This window comes from Rousettus aegyptiacus, unplaced genomic scaffold (assembly GCF_014176215.1).
Source record: "Rousettus aegyptiacus isolate mRouAeg1 unplaced genomic scaffold, mRouAeg1.p scaffold_m13_p_10, whole genome shotgun sequence".
Lineage (NCBI taxonomy): Eukaryota > Metazoa > Chordata > Mammalia > Chiroptera > Pteropodidae > Rousettus > Rousettus aegyptiacus.
Window position 1 is genome coordinate 27,983,825 of NW_023416285.1, and position 14,950 is coordinate 27,998,774.

Consider the following 14,950-nt stretch of genomic DNA (forward strand, 5'->3'; position numbering starts at 1 on the left):
ATATTTCTGGAAAAATTTTACCAAGTCTCTTCTGAGAGGCTTTTCTGATAAAATATACATGCCTCTAGGTAGAATTACTTCATTTGGTATTACTTATTTAGAAGTGTGTTCATTTCTATTTTTCATGACATTTATATATATATATATCTTTAGTAGGGGTGTTGATAGTAGAATTTGTGGGAAAGGAGAATGGAGAAGGAAGTCTGTATACTCTTAAACATAGATTTGCAGAACAGGGTTGAAGACAAAAATCTTTTGGAGATTCTGAGTAAACACAAACTATTAAAACAATTCTCTGAGCTGGAACCTGTACGTATGATGCAGAAAATACACTGAATGCTCTGGAAAGGAACTTGTTTCTTGTGCATGTTTATAAAATGTCATTGAAAGCATATGTTCTTGCTTCCCGAGATTTTGTTAGAGGCCAGTGTATACATGATTAGTTCTCTGAGAGCAGAATCTGTGCTAGTGGAATGATAGTTTTGTGCATTTGCGTCACTTCCTTTGGTAAAAGCAATTAAATTGAAAACTCCTTTTTATTTTTTTGCCCTCTTCTGACAAAATTTCAAGCATGAAACCATTGTCTAGTGTCTTGGGATTTTTTTGTTTGTTTGTTTTAAATAATACGTACAAAGAGATATGTGGCTCTACATTTATGTTACTGGTTTTTATCTACAAATAAAAATGATAAGTCCTCAACTAATTATATGCTCTCCTCACTTTATTATATGGTTTGGTGGAAATAATCCAGATAAAAATGGCATTTTAGTTTTTTTCTTTAGATCTTTTTCATGGAAGTACAGGTGGTTCTCAAGTTGAACATTTGAATGGAAGGTTAGAAATGGGAATGTTATGGTTTGATAAAATTCAGTGGGAGATTCTGATAAGTTCCTCCAAATTGAGAACCATTCCATTAATCTTTTTTTGCTAGTCAGATATTCTAATCTTGGATGTAGAATATTTGATAACAATTCGATACGCATTCAGTTGGGAGATGTAGTTTCTATTCCTGACAGATTTCCATGTGTTAAGGCATTGTGACCATATTTTCCTGAAAGTCCTTGAACATATTCACAATAACTACTTTAAAATTCTTGTTTGCATGGGTCACCTGAGGATTGATTTCTGTTGACTCTTTTTTCTCTTGATTAGGAGTCTCAAATATGTTCCAATATGTACAATAAATCATATGGTCATCTGTGACAGGAATTTGTTCCATAGTGAGTATGCAGTGTGCTTATCTTTTTGAGTATTTTGGTTGTCTTTTTTTTTTTTTTTTTATAAATTATCTATCTTGTTATGGGATAACCTGAGAAATGGGTTGAAACATGAATTCATTGCCTCATCTTTCTCAGAGGTTTCTGTTTTCTGTAAAGCAAAATGCTTTAGATAGTTTAGCATTCTTTTTAATTGCTAGTAATTTGGTTAATATACTTGAACTGAGTGAAAGACTTATTTCAGAAATAAAAGTATTTTTATTTATATATTCCCTCTGTTCCAAATATTTTAAAAAATGGTTATTTAATTTAAACATGCTAGAAATGAAAACTTTGTAAGAACTAAATTGTAATAATATTAGAAGTAAAGACAAATATATCTTTCCTTAAATAAGAAATTAATTTAAAAGTCACTTGAGGCTTATTCTTTATCATAAAAGAAAAAAATGTTCATAGAAAAAGATTATAAATGTGTATGTGTGTGTGTCTGTGTACGTCCAGATGCCTGTTACATTAAGTGCTGTTTTCAATGTTCATATCTATTTCTAGCTATATCGATTTTTCAGTAGTTCTACACATTAAAAATACAATAACTGTCAACATTAATGAACATATTTTAATAATTTTCTAAATCATTAATTCATATTTATTGATTTATTTTTGAGAGATAAAGCATAAAGATATAAAGATAAAGACTATAGGTTTGCCTCTGGGTATAACTTTGGCAGCATCACATGGACAAGGTTTTAGGGGATTGAAGGGCTGATAATTAATATTTGTTCAAATTTACCCTTAATTTTTTGATGATTGTCATATATTACTTAATTTTCACAACAACCTTGATTTCTTTTTCTTCATTTTATATTCGAAGAAACAGACCATGTATAATATTTTCCCAGGCTGACACAATATATGAAAGCCGGAACTGTAATTTGAACTTAGTGCTATCTAACTCCAAACAGGATGTTTTTTATTAAGTGAAGAGTGTGTTTTTTGTTGTTCGGTTTGTTTTTAAATTTATTAATTCTATATATAGTTTAGGGGACTGAATATGGTTCTTTTTTGGTGGGTTGAAGAGTCATTTAAAATTTTTTATTGTTAATCTTGAGATTTACTGTATTGTACTTACTGAATGTGTTGTCATGATTTTCTCATGCTTCAAATTAATGTTTTCTTAGTTTTAGTACATAATCATTTTTAAAATTTATTGTCGTTTTGATATGTCTCTAGATTAAAAAGATCTCATAGTTTATATCTCCCATATTGTTCATAGGTTGCATATATAAAATTAATCTTATCAACTTGAATTTTACCTCATTTACATAATTACTACTTGCCTATTTGGCAAAAAAAATAGAATATTGTCTTAAAGTATGTTTGATTTCAATATCCGGATAAAATTGAGGTCTTGGGAAACACACATCACTAGAAACTACCCCTAGTGTGAGAGAATGTATTTTTTATATAAAAAGAATAGAAAGACACTTAATTCACAAACAACTTCTTTTTTTCCCTTAGTAGATCACAATCTCTGTCATTCTCTTAGGTTTTAGAAACAACTGAGTTGGTTTATACTTAAAAGAAACTTGATTACATAAAAGGCATACAATATCCCTGATGAAGAAAAAGGTTGTTATAAAGAATAGAAAGTGTTATGATCCTCTGATGTCTACAGAGATAGAATCATAGGCTCTGACTAAGATAGATTAATTTCCTTGCTTTTATAAATTCCTTATTCAAAATTAGTTAATAAAAATAATAAAATGGAGAGCTCTGGACTTGGGAAAACCAAATTGACCTTTAAAATTTGTTACTATATTCCATTATTACCTTCTGTTTGCCCTTTTAGCTAATTTAATAAATTTATAAAATTTCCAATGGATTTCTTTAGAACTTTTATTATTTATAAATCCGTCTTTAATTTTAATATAAATATTCTCTTGAGACTGTAATTTGTTGATTGAACTTTCAAATTTGAAAATAGCTCTGTAATAAAGTAAATCATGACTGTACACTGTCAGAGATTGATGCTTTTATGAAGCATTTTTTTAAAAACTTAGGTGATAACCTATTTAGGTGACTGCTTTTATTTAATGTTACAGACTAGTCTTTTTTTTTAGCTCTTTGATACTTTAAGTTTTATTTAAGTTTCATCTTTACTAGTTTTTGTTGTTTTTACTCATTTCTTTTATTGATAATTCCTCTTAGTTCTACTTTCTACAGATACCCAAAATTGACCATTTGTCGCATACAGCTGCTTTTATCTAAGCCTTCATCGATGTCATCTGTGTGGATCCTCTCGGTAGCCTCTTACTGAATTTTCTGCTTCCACTTCTTTCTCTACACAACAGATAGAGAAATCTTCCTAAAATATGTGATCCTCTGCCCAGAACCCTCTAATGCAAGGGTCCCCAACCCTTGGGCCATGAACCGGTACTGGTCCATGCCCTGTTAGGAACCGGCCACACAGCAGGAGGTGAGTGTCAAGTGAGCAAGCGAAGCTTCATCTATTTGCAGCTGCTCCCCAGCGCTAGCATCACCGCCTCAGCTCCATCTCAGATCATCAGGCTTTAGATTCTCATAGGAGCACCTGTCACTGGTACCAAAAAGGTTAGGGACCTCTGATGTAATGGTTTCCCATCTCAAAGTAAAAGGCAAAGTCTTTATGGCCCTAAGTGTCATATGTGACTGGCCTATGACTGCTTCTCTAATCTCATCTCCTAACACGCTCTTCCTTCACTCTGCTCTAAACACAGGGCTTTCTTACTGTATTCCTCATATTTCAGAATATTGTTACTAACTAACTTCCTCCCAAGATGGCTCTTTTAGATATTCGAATGAGTTGTTCTTATATCTCATCTAAGAATTTACTAAAACACAATTTATCAGAAACTGCCCCTGAACTCTCATATTTAAATTCTTCCCACCTCACTTGCAGTTTAGTCTACATGCATAATTGTAGATTTTTTGTCTTTTTCTCATCTTTAAAGTTTTCTTATCTATGCCTCATTTAACAGCAGATATTTTTAGCAACATATTTTATTAAGTTCCTTCAAAACATTCAAATTAATTTTATAAAAACAAAATCTCTTTTTTATACTGATAAAATCACTACCTTATATAATTTTTTATTAAATCTCATAATTATAACTAAAGATGCAATTGGCATTAATGCTTTAAGAATAAATACTTGATGCTCACTAAAGCTGAAATTTAACTGGTTTCCAGTTAAGTGTAGATTTTATTTTAGTCTACCAGATTCAGCATACAGACAATTCTAGATATCAATTAGAATATTTTAAAAGAAGTCTGTTAATTGTCTAGGGAAGTGATCAAGAGATCTCAATTAAAAGAGTTCGATTTGTAATTAAAAACAAATAAACTTAGCTTGTTTATATAAATGAGCTCTTCTAGATTATTCTTTTACTGTTGGACTAGTTCATTTTGAAAATAAACTATATAACTATCCATATTAGAAATTTTACTGTAAAGTTAATTTCCAAGAGTGGGAATGACTACTACAGAATTGGTGTCTAACATATATTGTAAAAAAAAAAAAACCTAATGAGAAAATTCCAGAAATGGGTAATAGTGATGTTTGCACAACATGTAGACATACTAAATTCCACTGACTTATACACTTAAAAATGGTAAATTTTGTTATTTATATTTTACCACAATAAAAGAAAAAGAAAAGAAAATATGTCTACATTTGTATTCTTTTAGTGTAAAGAAAATCTGTGACAATATTACTGTGCAGTATAGAAGAAAAAGCAGAATTTGTGGTATTAGAAGACTTGTATTTATATAACACAGTAGTACCCCCTTATCCATGGTCTCACTTTCCATAGTTTCAGTTACCTGAGGTCTACCACAGTCCAAAAATATTAAATAGAAAATTCTGGAATTTAGCAATTTATAAGTTTTAAACTGTGTGCTGTTCAGCAGAATGAAATCTTCACCATCACACACCATCCTGCCCAGGACGTGAATCACCCATTTGTCCAGTGTCTCCATGCTATATGTATATGTGCTACCCACTCTCAGTTACCAGATTAGTTATCAGCTGTTTTGAGAGAGGGAGACCATGTTCACATAACTTTTATTACAGTATATTGTTATAATTGTTCTATTTTATAATTAGTTGTTGTTTTTAATATGTTACTGTGCCAAATTTATAAATTAAAGTTTATCAAAAGTGCGTCTGTATAGGAAAAACAAAAACATGGCATATAGAGGATTTGGGACTACCAATGCTTTTAGGCATCCACTGGGGTCTTGAAACATATCCTACAATGATGGGGTGTGGGAAGACTTCTGTACTAGCTCTACCATGATTAAATTGGATCAATTTTGGCAAATCTTTTACATTTTCTTAGCTGTAGTTGTCTTGTTTCATATGAATGTGCTGACTCTTCTCAACTCTCAGGAGTTTTATGAGGAACAAATGAGGTTATATAAAAATCTTTTATAAATTTTAAAGCAATTTATAAATTTTAGGTGGAATTTTGCGTATTTTCAGAAGAGTCATTTGTTGAACTAATTATTGATATTGCTTATAAGACTTTGGTTTGAGGCATTTGCTCTTGAGGTTTTAAAGATGTTTAAATTGCTTATTTAAATATTTTTTTTTGTTTTTCTTTGCGAAAGTGCAGCTATTTTTTTTTCCAGAATATACTTAATGAATTAAGAATGAAAACATTTAGTTTGTATTTGGAGAGTTCCACTTCTTATTGGCATTATTAAGTTTGCTGGTTTTTATTATTAATGTCTTAGCTTAACAGGTCCTCTTCGTAACATCTGCCGAGAGAGCCTCCTGAGCCGAGATAAATAACTTTGCTTTTTCTTTCTTATTTGAAGTCAGTGAATTAAAAAGTTATCCAAAGAAAAGTTTATACATAGGACAGAGAATGGTAGATTGGGTAAGGTACAATGATGAGGTCATAAATCAGATTTAAGTTATAGAAACTTATTTATTTAAAGTGCCTTTGTGGTTGCTTACGTTAAGTGAGCTAAATTTTTTCCCCTCTGAATCAGAAAACAGTGAGTTGGAGGAACTTAGTATTAGTTAATTTACAGATTTTTTTTTTTTTGGCAAAAATAAGAAATAGGATGTAAGAAAATGAGCAATAGAAAGCTCACCTTGGAAGGAAGCTCTTTTAATAAGCAGAAAAAATAATCAGAATTTGAAGAGGAAACAACATGTATTAGGTGAAATATTTATTAAATGTTCTATTTGGGGCATTACAAAGGCTTAAGAATTATAATACTGTGTGTAATACTAAAAAGAATCCATTATCTTAAACATCTTCCATCGTTTTATTCAATAAATATGTACTGACTATGATTAATAGAGCAAGTAGCCTGTGTTCAGTTTCAAGTGATTATTTTTCCCCTTATTTGTAACGTTTTTGCTCTTTGCTCCAGAATTACTTTAGTTAGATCTGTGTTCATTGACATATTTAAAATTTTTAGAGTGACTTTAGGTTGCATATTCACTCAATCTTGTGTTTGTTGTGGTCTCTTTCACTCCTATGGTCTCTGCCTTCTCCCTTCTAGCGCCGCCCCCCGCCCGCCCCAGTTTCACTTATGTGAAACATCTGGCCTCTGGAGGCATATGAAACTCTTTCTAAACCTTTACTTAACAGGCAAAAGGCAGGCTTAAAAAGCAAAAGGATAATTACTGTCTCTTTAACCCATGCCTGCAAAATGCTTGCCTTATCCTGTTGTGAAGGATTCCCACAAGGCTTGGACGAGCAAGTCTGAAACTGTACAATTTTTAAATTGTCTTATGCATGGTGTCTTCTTCTGATTTTAGTTATAACTTTCTAATTCTTTAAGTGCTACCGAGTCTGTCATTTGCCGTAATATATGACGCATAAAGGACTACATGCTAAATTAAGCCTTGAGCCACAGTGTGATGGAGAGTAAAGACTTCTAGTTTTGTCTAGTTATTTCTTATACTTTTTGAATAGATACCTATTGGAAAGGATACATTCTTTGGGGACCTTTTGGGGGAGTGGTCTATTAATACAGTAATAGTTTCAATTATATTTAAATGAACGTCCTCAAAATGTATTGGTTAAGCCGTTTACATGGTAATAGAACTTTAAAGAATAAGTCCTGTATATCATTATATATTTTGAAGTTAAAATCTCTGAACCATCCAGGTATCACCCTGTTTAAAATTGCCTTGTCCTCATTCTCTTTCTTACTCTGTCTTCTTTTCCTTCATAGGACACTTTGCACTTAATGTCTTATGTATGTTTCTTTATTCGTTGTGTCTTTTCAACTGTGTACACCATGAGAGCAGAGACTCATTTTGCTCACTGTCCTGTTTCACTCTTTAGAACAGTGTCTGACACATAATGAAAGAGAGACTGACTAAATATTTGGCATATATGTGCATGAAATCCTTCTCATCCAACCTTAGCATGTTCTCTTCTGGGTACTGCCCTCTCCCTTCTATGATCAGTGTTCCTTTAGCTTAATATTTCTAAAGCACTGATCCTGATGTAACTTTCCATCCTCTAAGCACTCCATTGCACATACCTCTGAGCTCCTTTAGGAAAAAGAACTTTTTTGTCCTTCGTCGTCCTCATCTGCTTATCTGCTGTAGCTAACAGTGTCTGAAGGTACTCAAGAATTATTCATAGAGTGAAGGACTGATATTTTACATATGCAAAGCCAGAAGTCCAGAGGTGATAGGGCACATGTTGATGATTATGCTGCTAGTTAGCAGCCTTGTTCCAGACTCCATGTTTTCTGGCTCCCTCAGTCCAGTGCTGTACTACTCATAGGAATGAATTTTGATTTTTAACAGTAAGTCTTTTTATTTCTTCACTACAGATATTGATGACGTTAAGAAGTACAAACCAGGTTATTTGGAAGCAACAGTTAATTGGTTTAGATTATATAAGGTGCCAGAAGGAAAACCAGAAAACCAGTTTGCTTTTAATGGAGAATTCAAAAACAAGGTGAAGATAATAATCTTATTTTAAAATGTCCCTCATGATATTTGTACTTTTTCACTTTGGGGGTTTCTTAAATGAGTATTCGTATGTAGCATGATAACAAAGTGCTTTGTAGTGATATTTGAGGGCACTATTTTATCACTTTAGTTAAAAAAAATTTTTCAAGAGATCTCAGTGAATCAATAAGGCCAAAAAATATATCTATCGATAGCTCCTTCATCTCAGAATATGAAGAATTTCCACGATAAGTCTTATTCTTCAAATTATGTAGGAAGAAAAACCTGTTTACTATTCTGGAGAGGAGACAGTGACCATTAGTGTAAATCCATAAGGGTTTATCTCCTACGTGTTCATTCTGCCATAACTGAATTAAGCGGCTGATTTAAGAAAGCACATGAATTTTCTTACTGTCATAGGATTTTTCTATTAGAATACCATAAAGTTATCATATAGTGCCTCTGATACGACACAAATGGAGAAAATAAAGAGTTAAAGTCTAAAACATGGAATAATTTTTAAAAGTTGTTATCACTCTATAAATTACACATTATAAACCGACATTTAAGTGGATACTAACAAGCGAAGTATGTTTTGTAAGTAAACTTAAGATTTGTAATAAGTATTTTGCTATATAAGAATTTATTGTTGGAGCGAGTATTTTTTAAACACCCTTAAGATCTTGTGGGCTTTGTCCAGGATTATTAAATATTAATATAAAACTATTTTAGATTGGGTTCTTTTTAAAAACTAAATATTGTAAATGTATACATTTTTTAAATTTTTTTTCCTCAGAGAAGGATGTTTTACTTTATGTTTGAAATAATACAAATTTCAAACTTATATAGCACTTTTGTGGCCCCTTATTGCCTCAGGGTAAGGCTGCCAAGTTACAAATTTATAAAAGAGGTGTTTTGTTTTATTTGTTTATTTCACTTTGACAAGCAGGAATTATTTTCTGAATAAACATCAGGTTGTTTATATAATCTCATTTCTGAAAATAATCATTTTATTAATTACTTTTTACCGTGCTATTTAAAATATAATGCCTAACTCAAGAAAATTAAATTGTGCCTCTTTAACATGATTGAAAAGATGGCCATCTAGATTTCTTCTGCCTGCTTCTGTAAGCAAGTACTGGAATTAACTCTAAATAATTGCAGTTATCTAAATAATTTCATTTAAAATCTTCATTTGTATTATGCAGATAATAAATTGGACTTCTAACCTCATATTTTGAGACTTCCCAATACCATCTCACTGAGAATTAAGCCATTCTCCTTCATCTGAGACAATAGCAGACCTGAGCCAACTTTTCAGAAGTAAATTCCTCATTATTATATCTCAGTTCCCTGTATTTTTTAAAAAAGAGTTAGAGCAAAAATTGATTGGAAGAAAGGGGCAATGCCAAACCAGAGTGATTTAAGAGTGAGTGTACCCCCATATTCTTTATTTTTTTCATTTCTTACCACAATGTGGTTAGTTGTCATTAAAGGAGAAAAGAGCTAGTATGAATTAGCTAATACATAAGGACTCTTCTTAAGGAAAAATAGCAACATTTGGGGGGAAAAATATGAAGAATTATTTGCTTTAGAATAATAAAGCAAGTTTTCTTTAGATGGTTTCTAGATATATAATCTAGCAAGAGTTATATTTCTTGTTGATTTTGCATTTTTAGATACCATATGAATTTATACTGAGAAAATTTTTGAAAATGTTAAGGCAGTTTACTACCTTTAGACAGTGGCTAATCTAAAATAATTATGCATTTAGACTGCTTACAGTTTTGATAACAATGAAATTAACAGATGAGAGCTCGCTTACAAGCTAGGTACTAAGCTAAACACTTGACACACAAAATCTTATTTATTCTTTCAGCAGCTTCGTGATTCAAATCGAGAGCTGGCAAACGTTTTTCTGTAAATATTTTAGACTTCATGGGGCATGTGCTCTCTGTTACCACTACTCAGCTCTATTATTATAGCACCAAAGCAGTCATAGGCCAGGCACAAATGAATGGACGTGACTGTGTCATTAAAATTTTATTTACAAAACCAGGTGGCAGGCCAGATCTGACCCAAAGGTCCTAGTTTGCCAGTCCCTGATTTAGATTGTCCCCGTTGCATTCCATTCTTATAGATGAAGAAATTAAGATTTAGTAAGATTAAGTAATTTGCCCAAAGTCAAACAACTGGTAAATAAGGACACTAAGACTTTATACTCAGGTTTGCCTGACTCCAAAGCTCATGTTCTTAACAATTAATTATCATAGTAAGTATAATGTTAGTACATTTTATTAGTATACCATATTAGTATAATGATGTGATTGCTATGTCTTTTTCTGGTTTGGAACTAGGCTTTTGCTCTTGAAGTTATTAAATCTGCTCATGAATGTTGGAAAGCATTGCTTATGAAGAAGCGTGATGGAGGGGCTATAAATTGGTAAGAATTTGCCTTTTCTCTGTAGCTATTTTATTATTAATTGGTACTAAACAGCCATGTAATACTACTCAGATCTGATTTTTTTTTTTTTTAAGAGAATTGCAGTTTTTGTTTTTGTTTTTTTTTTCACTTAAAAAATACTTTGTGGAACATCTGTTTGGAAGATATCACCACGTGCTGGACACTGTAAAGCTAAGTAATTGGCATGGTTGCGTTTCTCAAGGGATTTATAGTTTAGTGGGGTATTTATAATAATAATATTATTATAATGTGGTATGTGCAAAGATGGAGTAAAAATCTAGCAATTTTTCAACATACAAAACATATGGTTATTTTAGTTATCTTGTAACTACCATGTCATTTCTTGATAAGAATAGTGAAAGTCTCCTTTTCCAAGCTCTGGATCTCTAGCCGCTTGATTCAGGGGAATCAAACATTATTAACATGTAACTCAATCACTTTATTTTATTTTAAAACATTTAAATGTGCATTTATTCACCAATCTTTAGATAGAAGGCTGAGACCTTTTCTATATAGATTCCATATAGATTATATATTAGATATATTCTAACATAAAGTAGATAATAAAGATCAGATCCCATAATCCATAATTTTACAATTAATAACTCTTACAGATTTTTAGGGTTCTTTTTTTCTAATCTTTTATAGTTGCCTTACACATATCAGATTTGACATTAAGTTTTTACTGTGATTCATCTTTATTATGGCTTTTTAGAACCTCAGTAGTGTTAACAGCCTCAGTAGTTTTAGGGCCTACTAAGTGTTCGTAGAAACAATTCTCTTTCCACACTCCCTTCATCTCCGAGCATAATTACTGCTGAAATTATAGTAACAAGGACAATGGACATAAACAGGTTTGGGAGCAAAAGCAACTGACTCTTGGTAAGCCTACTGTAGAAAGCAAAAGTACAAGGTCATTCTGGAGAGTCGCTACCACCAAATTTCATTGTTCCTGTCTCAGAATCTGGAGAAACTGGGAAGCCATTCACTCTTCAGAAAGTGCGGGTTGAGGGTCTACTGCCAGGATTTCTGCTGTGACTACAATGAATAGAGTCTCTGCTCTTTTGGAGCATAAAGTCTAGAATCAAGAGAGACTTTAAATCATTAGAATAAAGTAGTCAGATGGAATAAAGAAATAATCTCAAGGAATGTTTTATCCAAATCATCAAGAGACTCATCTTGCCTGTGACACAAATGCTTAGGCATTTTAGCTTCAGATTCTATTTCTTGTGCAAGCTAAAGTAACACTTCAGCTCTTTGATATCTTCCTGTTTTGTTTTGTTTTGTCTTTTTTTTTTTTTACCTCTTATGCAGACTACTCTTTTTTCAAGCATAATTTTAAGATTTAAGTAATTGTTTCTAATTTAAATAGTGTGATTTAGAACATTATATTTGGAAGTCTTCTCGTTCTTTCTTAGTAACTGATAAACTCAATTAGTCTTCCTGGTCAGATAGTCTAAGACAGGTATTAATGTGATGAGTTATGAAAGAAGGGATCTCTAATTTTGTGAAGAGTTATTTCTTTATCATTTGCTTTCTTATCTCCTTCCTAATCATACTTCCTGAAAACTTCTGCAGTTCTTGATGAGAGTTGTGCGCTTCTCAGGTTTCCTTAACTACACAACTGGAGACCATCTCTTTGGTTAGTTTTTCCATGACTTAATATCATTCCTTCTGTGCTGATTCTAATTATCTTTGAGGGTAACTTTATTTCTAAGCTCTGGCATCATTTTGCTATAGTCTCCTTGGTGATGATAAAGATTACATTAGTAAGAGGTGATATTGAACTTTATACTGTCTTCTAGGTTCTAAGTGTTTTATATGTGTTGTCTAATTGATATTCACAAGACCTCTGTTAGATATGTATCATTATTTCTTCATTTTACACATGAGGACATTGAGACTGCATTGAGAGTAAGTGACCTAAGGTCACACTGCATGGTGGAGCCAAGATGTAAGCCAGATTCGAAACCTACTCTCTTAACAGCTGTATTCTACCTCTATCATTTTAAAGAATACAACAAAATTAAAATTTTTTAGCTTAAAAATTATCAGGATATAAATTGTTGGATGTAAATAATATGTATCTAAATAATTGAATGTCAGAATCTTTAGAATTTAAACTCATTTTTCTTAATTTTTTTTATTACTACTTGATTTGTAAAATATTTGCAGTTATTAAATTTTTATTTCATCTTTACCAAATGAATTACTTCTCTTCGTTCTTTAAAATGTATTGCTATTGATTAACAAACTGTCTCCCACTTTCATTTTAACCTGTTTTCCTCACTAAGTTCAGTTTAGGGTCACATTTGTCACAGCGGTTCTCTCAAACAACAATGTGTATAGTACAACTTAGAAAGTTCCCTTCTCTAAACCTACTAAATCAGTCTCTAAGGAGTGTGGTCTAAGCCTCTATATGTTCTAAAAGCTCCCGAGGTGCTTCTAATGAGCCACTCTGGGTAAGAACCATAAGATTCAAATTTCTCTTTGAAGAGCAAACAAGGCCTCCCAAGATTTGGCCCGTGCAACCTGTCTAGTCTCATTCAGTCACTTCATGCCTATTTCATGTTCCAGCAACTTAGAACCACTTGTCATTCCTCACAAATGCCATGGTCTTAGTGATTTTTTGGCCATTATACTCATTTCGTTTCTTTTGCCATGATTGTCTTCTCATTTCTTGAAGTGGCAACTTCCTCATCTTTTAAGACTTAGTTTTGAGTTTATCTTCTCCAAGAAACTTCCCTTCACAGTAGCCCCATGCTCACTAAGGTGTCAGTACACTTGGTATTGATTGCCCTACTGTGTACTTCTGTCATTGCATTTACCCAGTTATTAACTACAGTAGCCCCCCCACCACCACCACCACCACCATCCACGGTTACCTGCAGTCAGCTGTGGTCTGAAATAGTAAATGGAAAATTCCAAAATAACCAATTTCCAAGTTTTACATGGAGCACTGTTTTCAGCAGTGTGATGAAATCTCAAGCTGTACTGCTCCGTCCATGCCAGGACGTCAGCCATCCCTTTGTCCAGTGTCTCCATACCGTATTTGCTCCCCACCCTTAGCTACTCAGTAGCCGTCTTGGTTATCAGATGATCACAGAGAGAGACCACATTCACATAACTTTTATTAGATTATATTGTTATAATTATTGTATTTTATTATTAGCTATTCTTCATCTCTTACTATGTTTAATTTCTGTCTGTCTGACTTGCTTGCTTGCTTTTCTTTTCTTTTCCTTTTTTCTTTTTTTCTTTTCTTTCTTTCATTCTTTCTCACCTACAGCACCTGATATTTCTAAGTGGTCTCCCATCCAAGTACTAACCAGACCCAACCCTGCTTAGCTTCCAGATCAGATGAGATATCAGGCATGTTCAGGGTGGCATGGCTGTAGATACCATGCTTAATTTGTAAAACTTTATCATAGGTGTATATATGGGGGGAGGGGGAATATATATATATACGTGTATATATATATTGAACCCTATGTATACATACATATATATATGTATGTATGTATATATAGGGTTCAGTACTCTCTGTGGTTTCAGGCATCCACCAGGGGTCTTGAAACATATTCCCCATGGATAAGGAGGACTCCTGTACTTGGTTTATGAATTTGTCTCCCCTTCTAGAATATAAATTCTTCGAAAGCAGATGAATAAAGATGCCTTAATCATCTTTATGTTTTTTCACGGGCATGTAATAGCTATTTTAAAATACCTGTTGGAGTAGATTTTTGAATAATATTTTTAAGCCAACAAATATTTGTTCTTTTTTAATCTAGTAGTGACTCTTGTGTTTTTAGGATCACTACATTTATTAAATTCTTTAACTGATATTTTGAGTAATTATCTTTTTCACAATAAGTTTTAGTTTTTTTCTTTTTTCTACCGTTTAGTGTTTACTCTGAAAGCGACACATTTTTCTTTAACAGAGAATTTCATTATTTCTATTATTACTTAAAATAACTTTAAACTGTGTCATAGGAGAAATAAAGCTTTTTGCCATTCGGGTTTATTCTTCAACTCCTCTTACCTTCTCTTTAGCCACAGTTTATTTATCTATCTTATTTTTAAGAAAAAATTTTGATTTTACCAGCTGACTTTATTTCATTAAGAATCGTTTATTCCGATCCATTTGTCTTCCGAATTATTAGCTGTTCTTAATCTCTTACCGTGCGTCATTTTGATTGATTCTCAAATGCTCTTCTAGTTATAAATTGCTTTAATTCAGCCACTTATTGCTTCTCAACTCATAAATTGTTTTATATTGCAACTACTCTCTTGTTTAAT

At 32.3% G+C, this 14,950-nt stretch overlaps 1 protein-coding gene and 1 pseudogene across 2 annotated transcripts in view; one reads left to right on the plus strand and one right to left on the minus strand.

The window, feature by feature from the left end:
* The window catches only part of PPA2 (inorganic pyrophosphatase 2), a 75,369-nt gene that overhangs the window by 42,536 nt on the left and 17,883 nt on the right, over positions 1-14,950 (plus strand). For both annotated transcript variants that reach the window (XM_016147973.2, XM_016147993.2), the window contains 2 exons: positions 8,067-8,194; positions 10,545-10,630. In XM_016147973.2, the coding sequence (XP_016003459.1) occupies positions 8,067-8,194; positions 10,545-10,630 (214 nt within the window). The remainder of the gene's footprint in view (positions 1-8,066; positions 8,195-10,544; positions 10,631-14,950) is intronic.
* LOC118609119 lies at positions 13,932-14,051 on the minus strand (annotated as a pseudogene).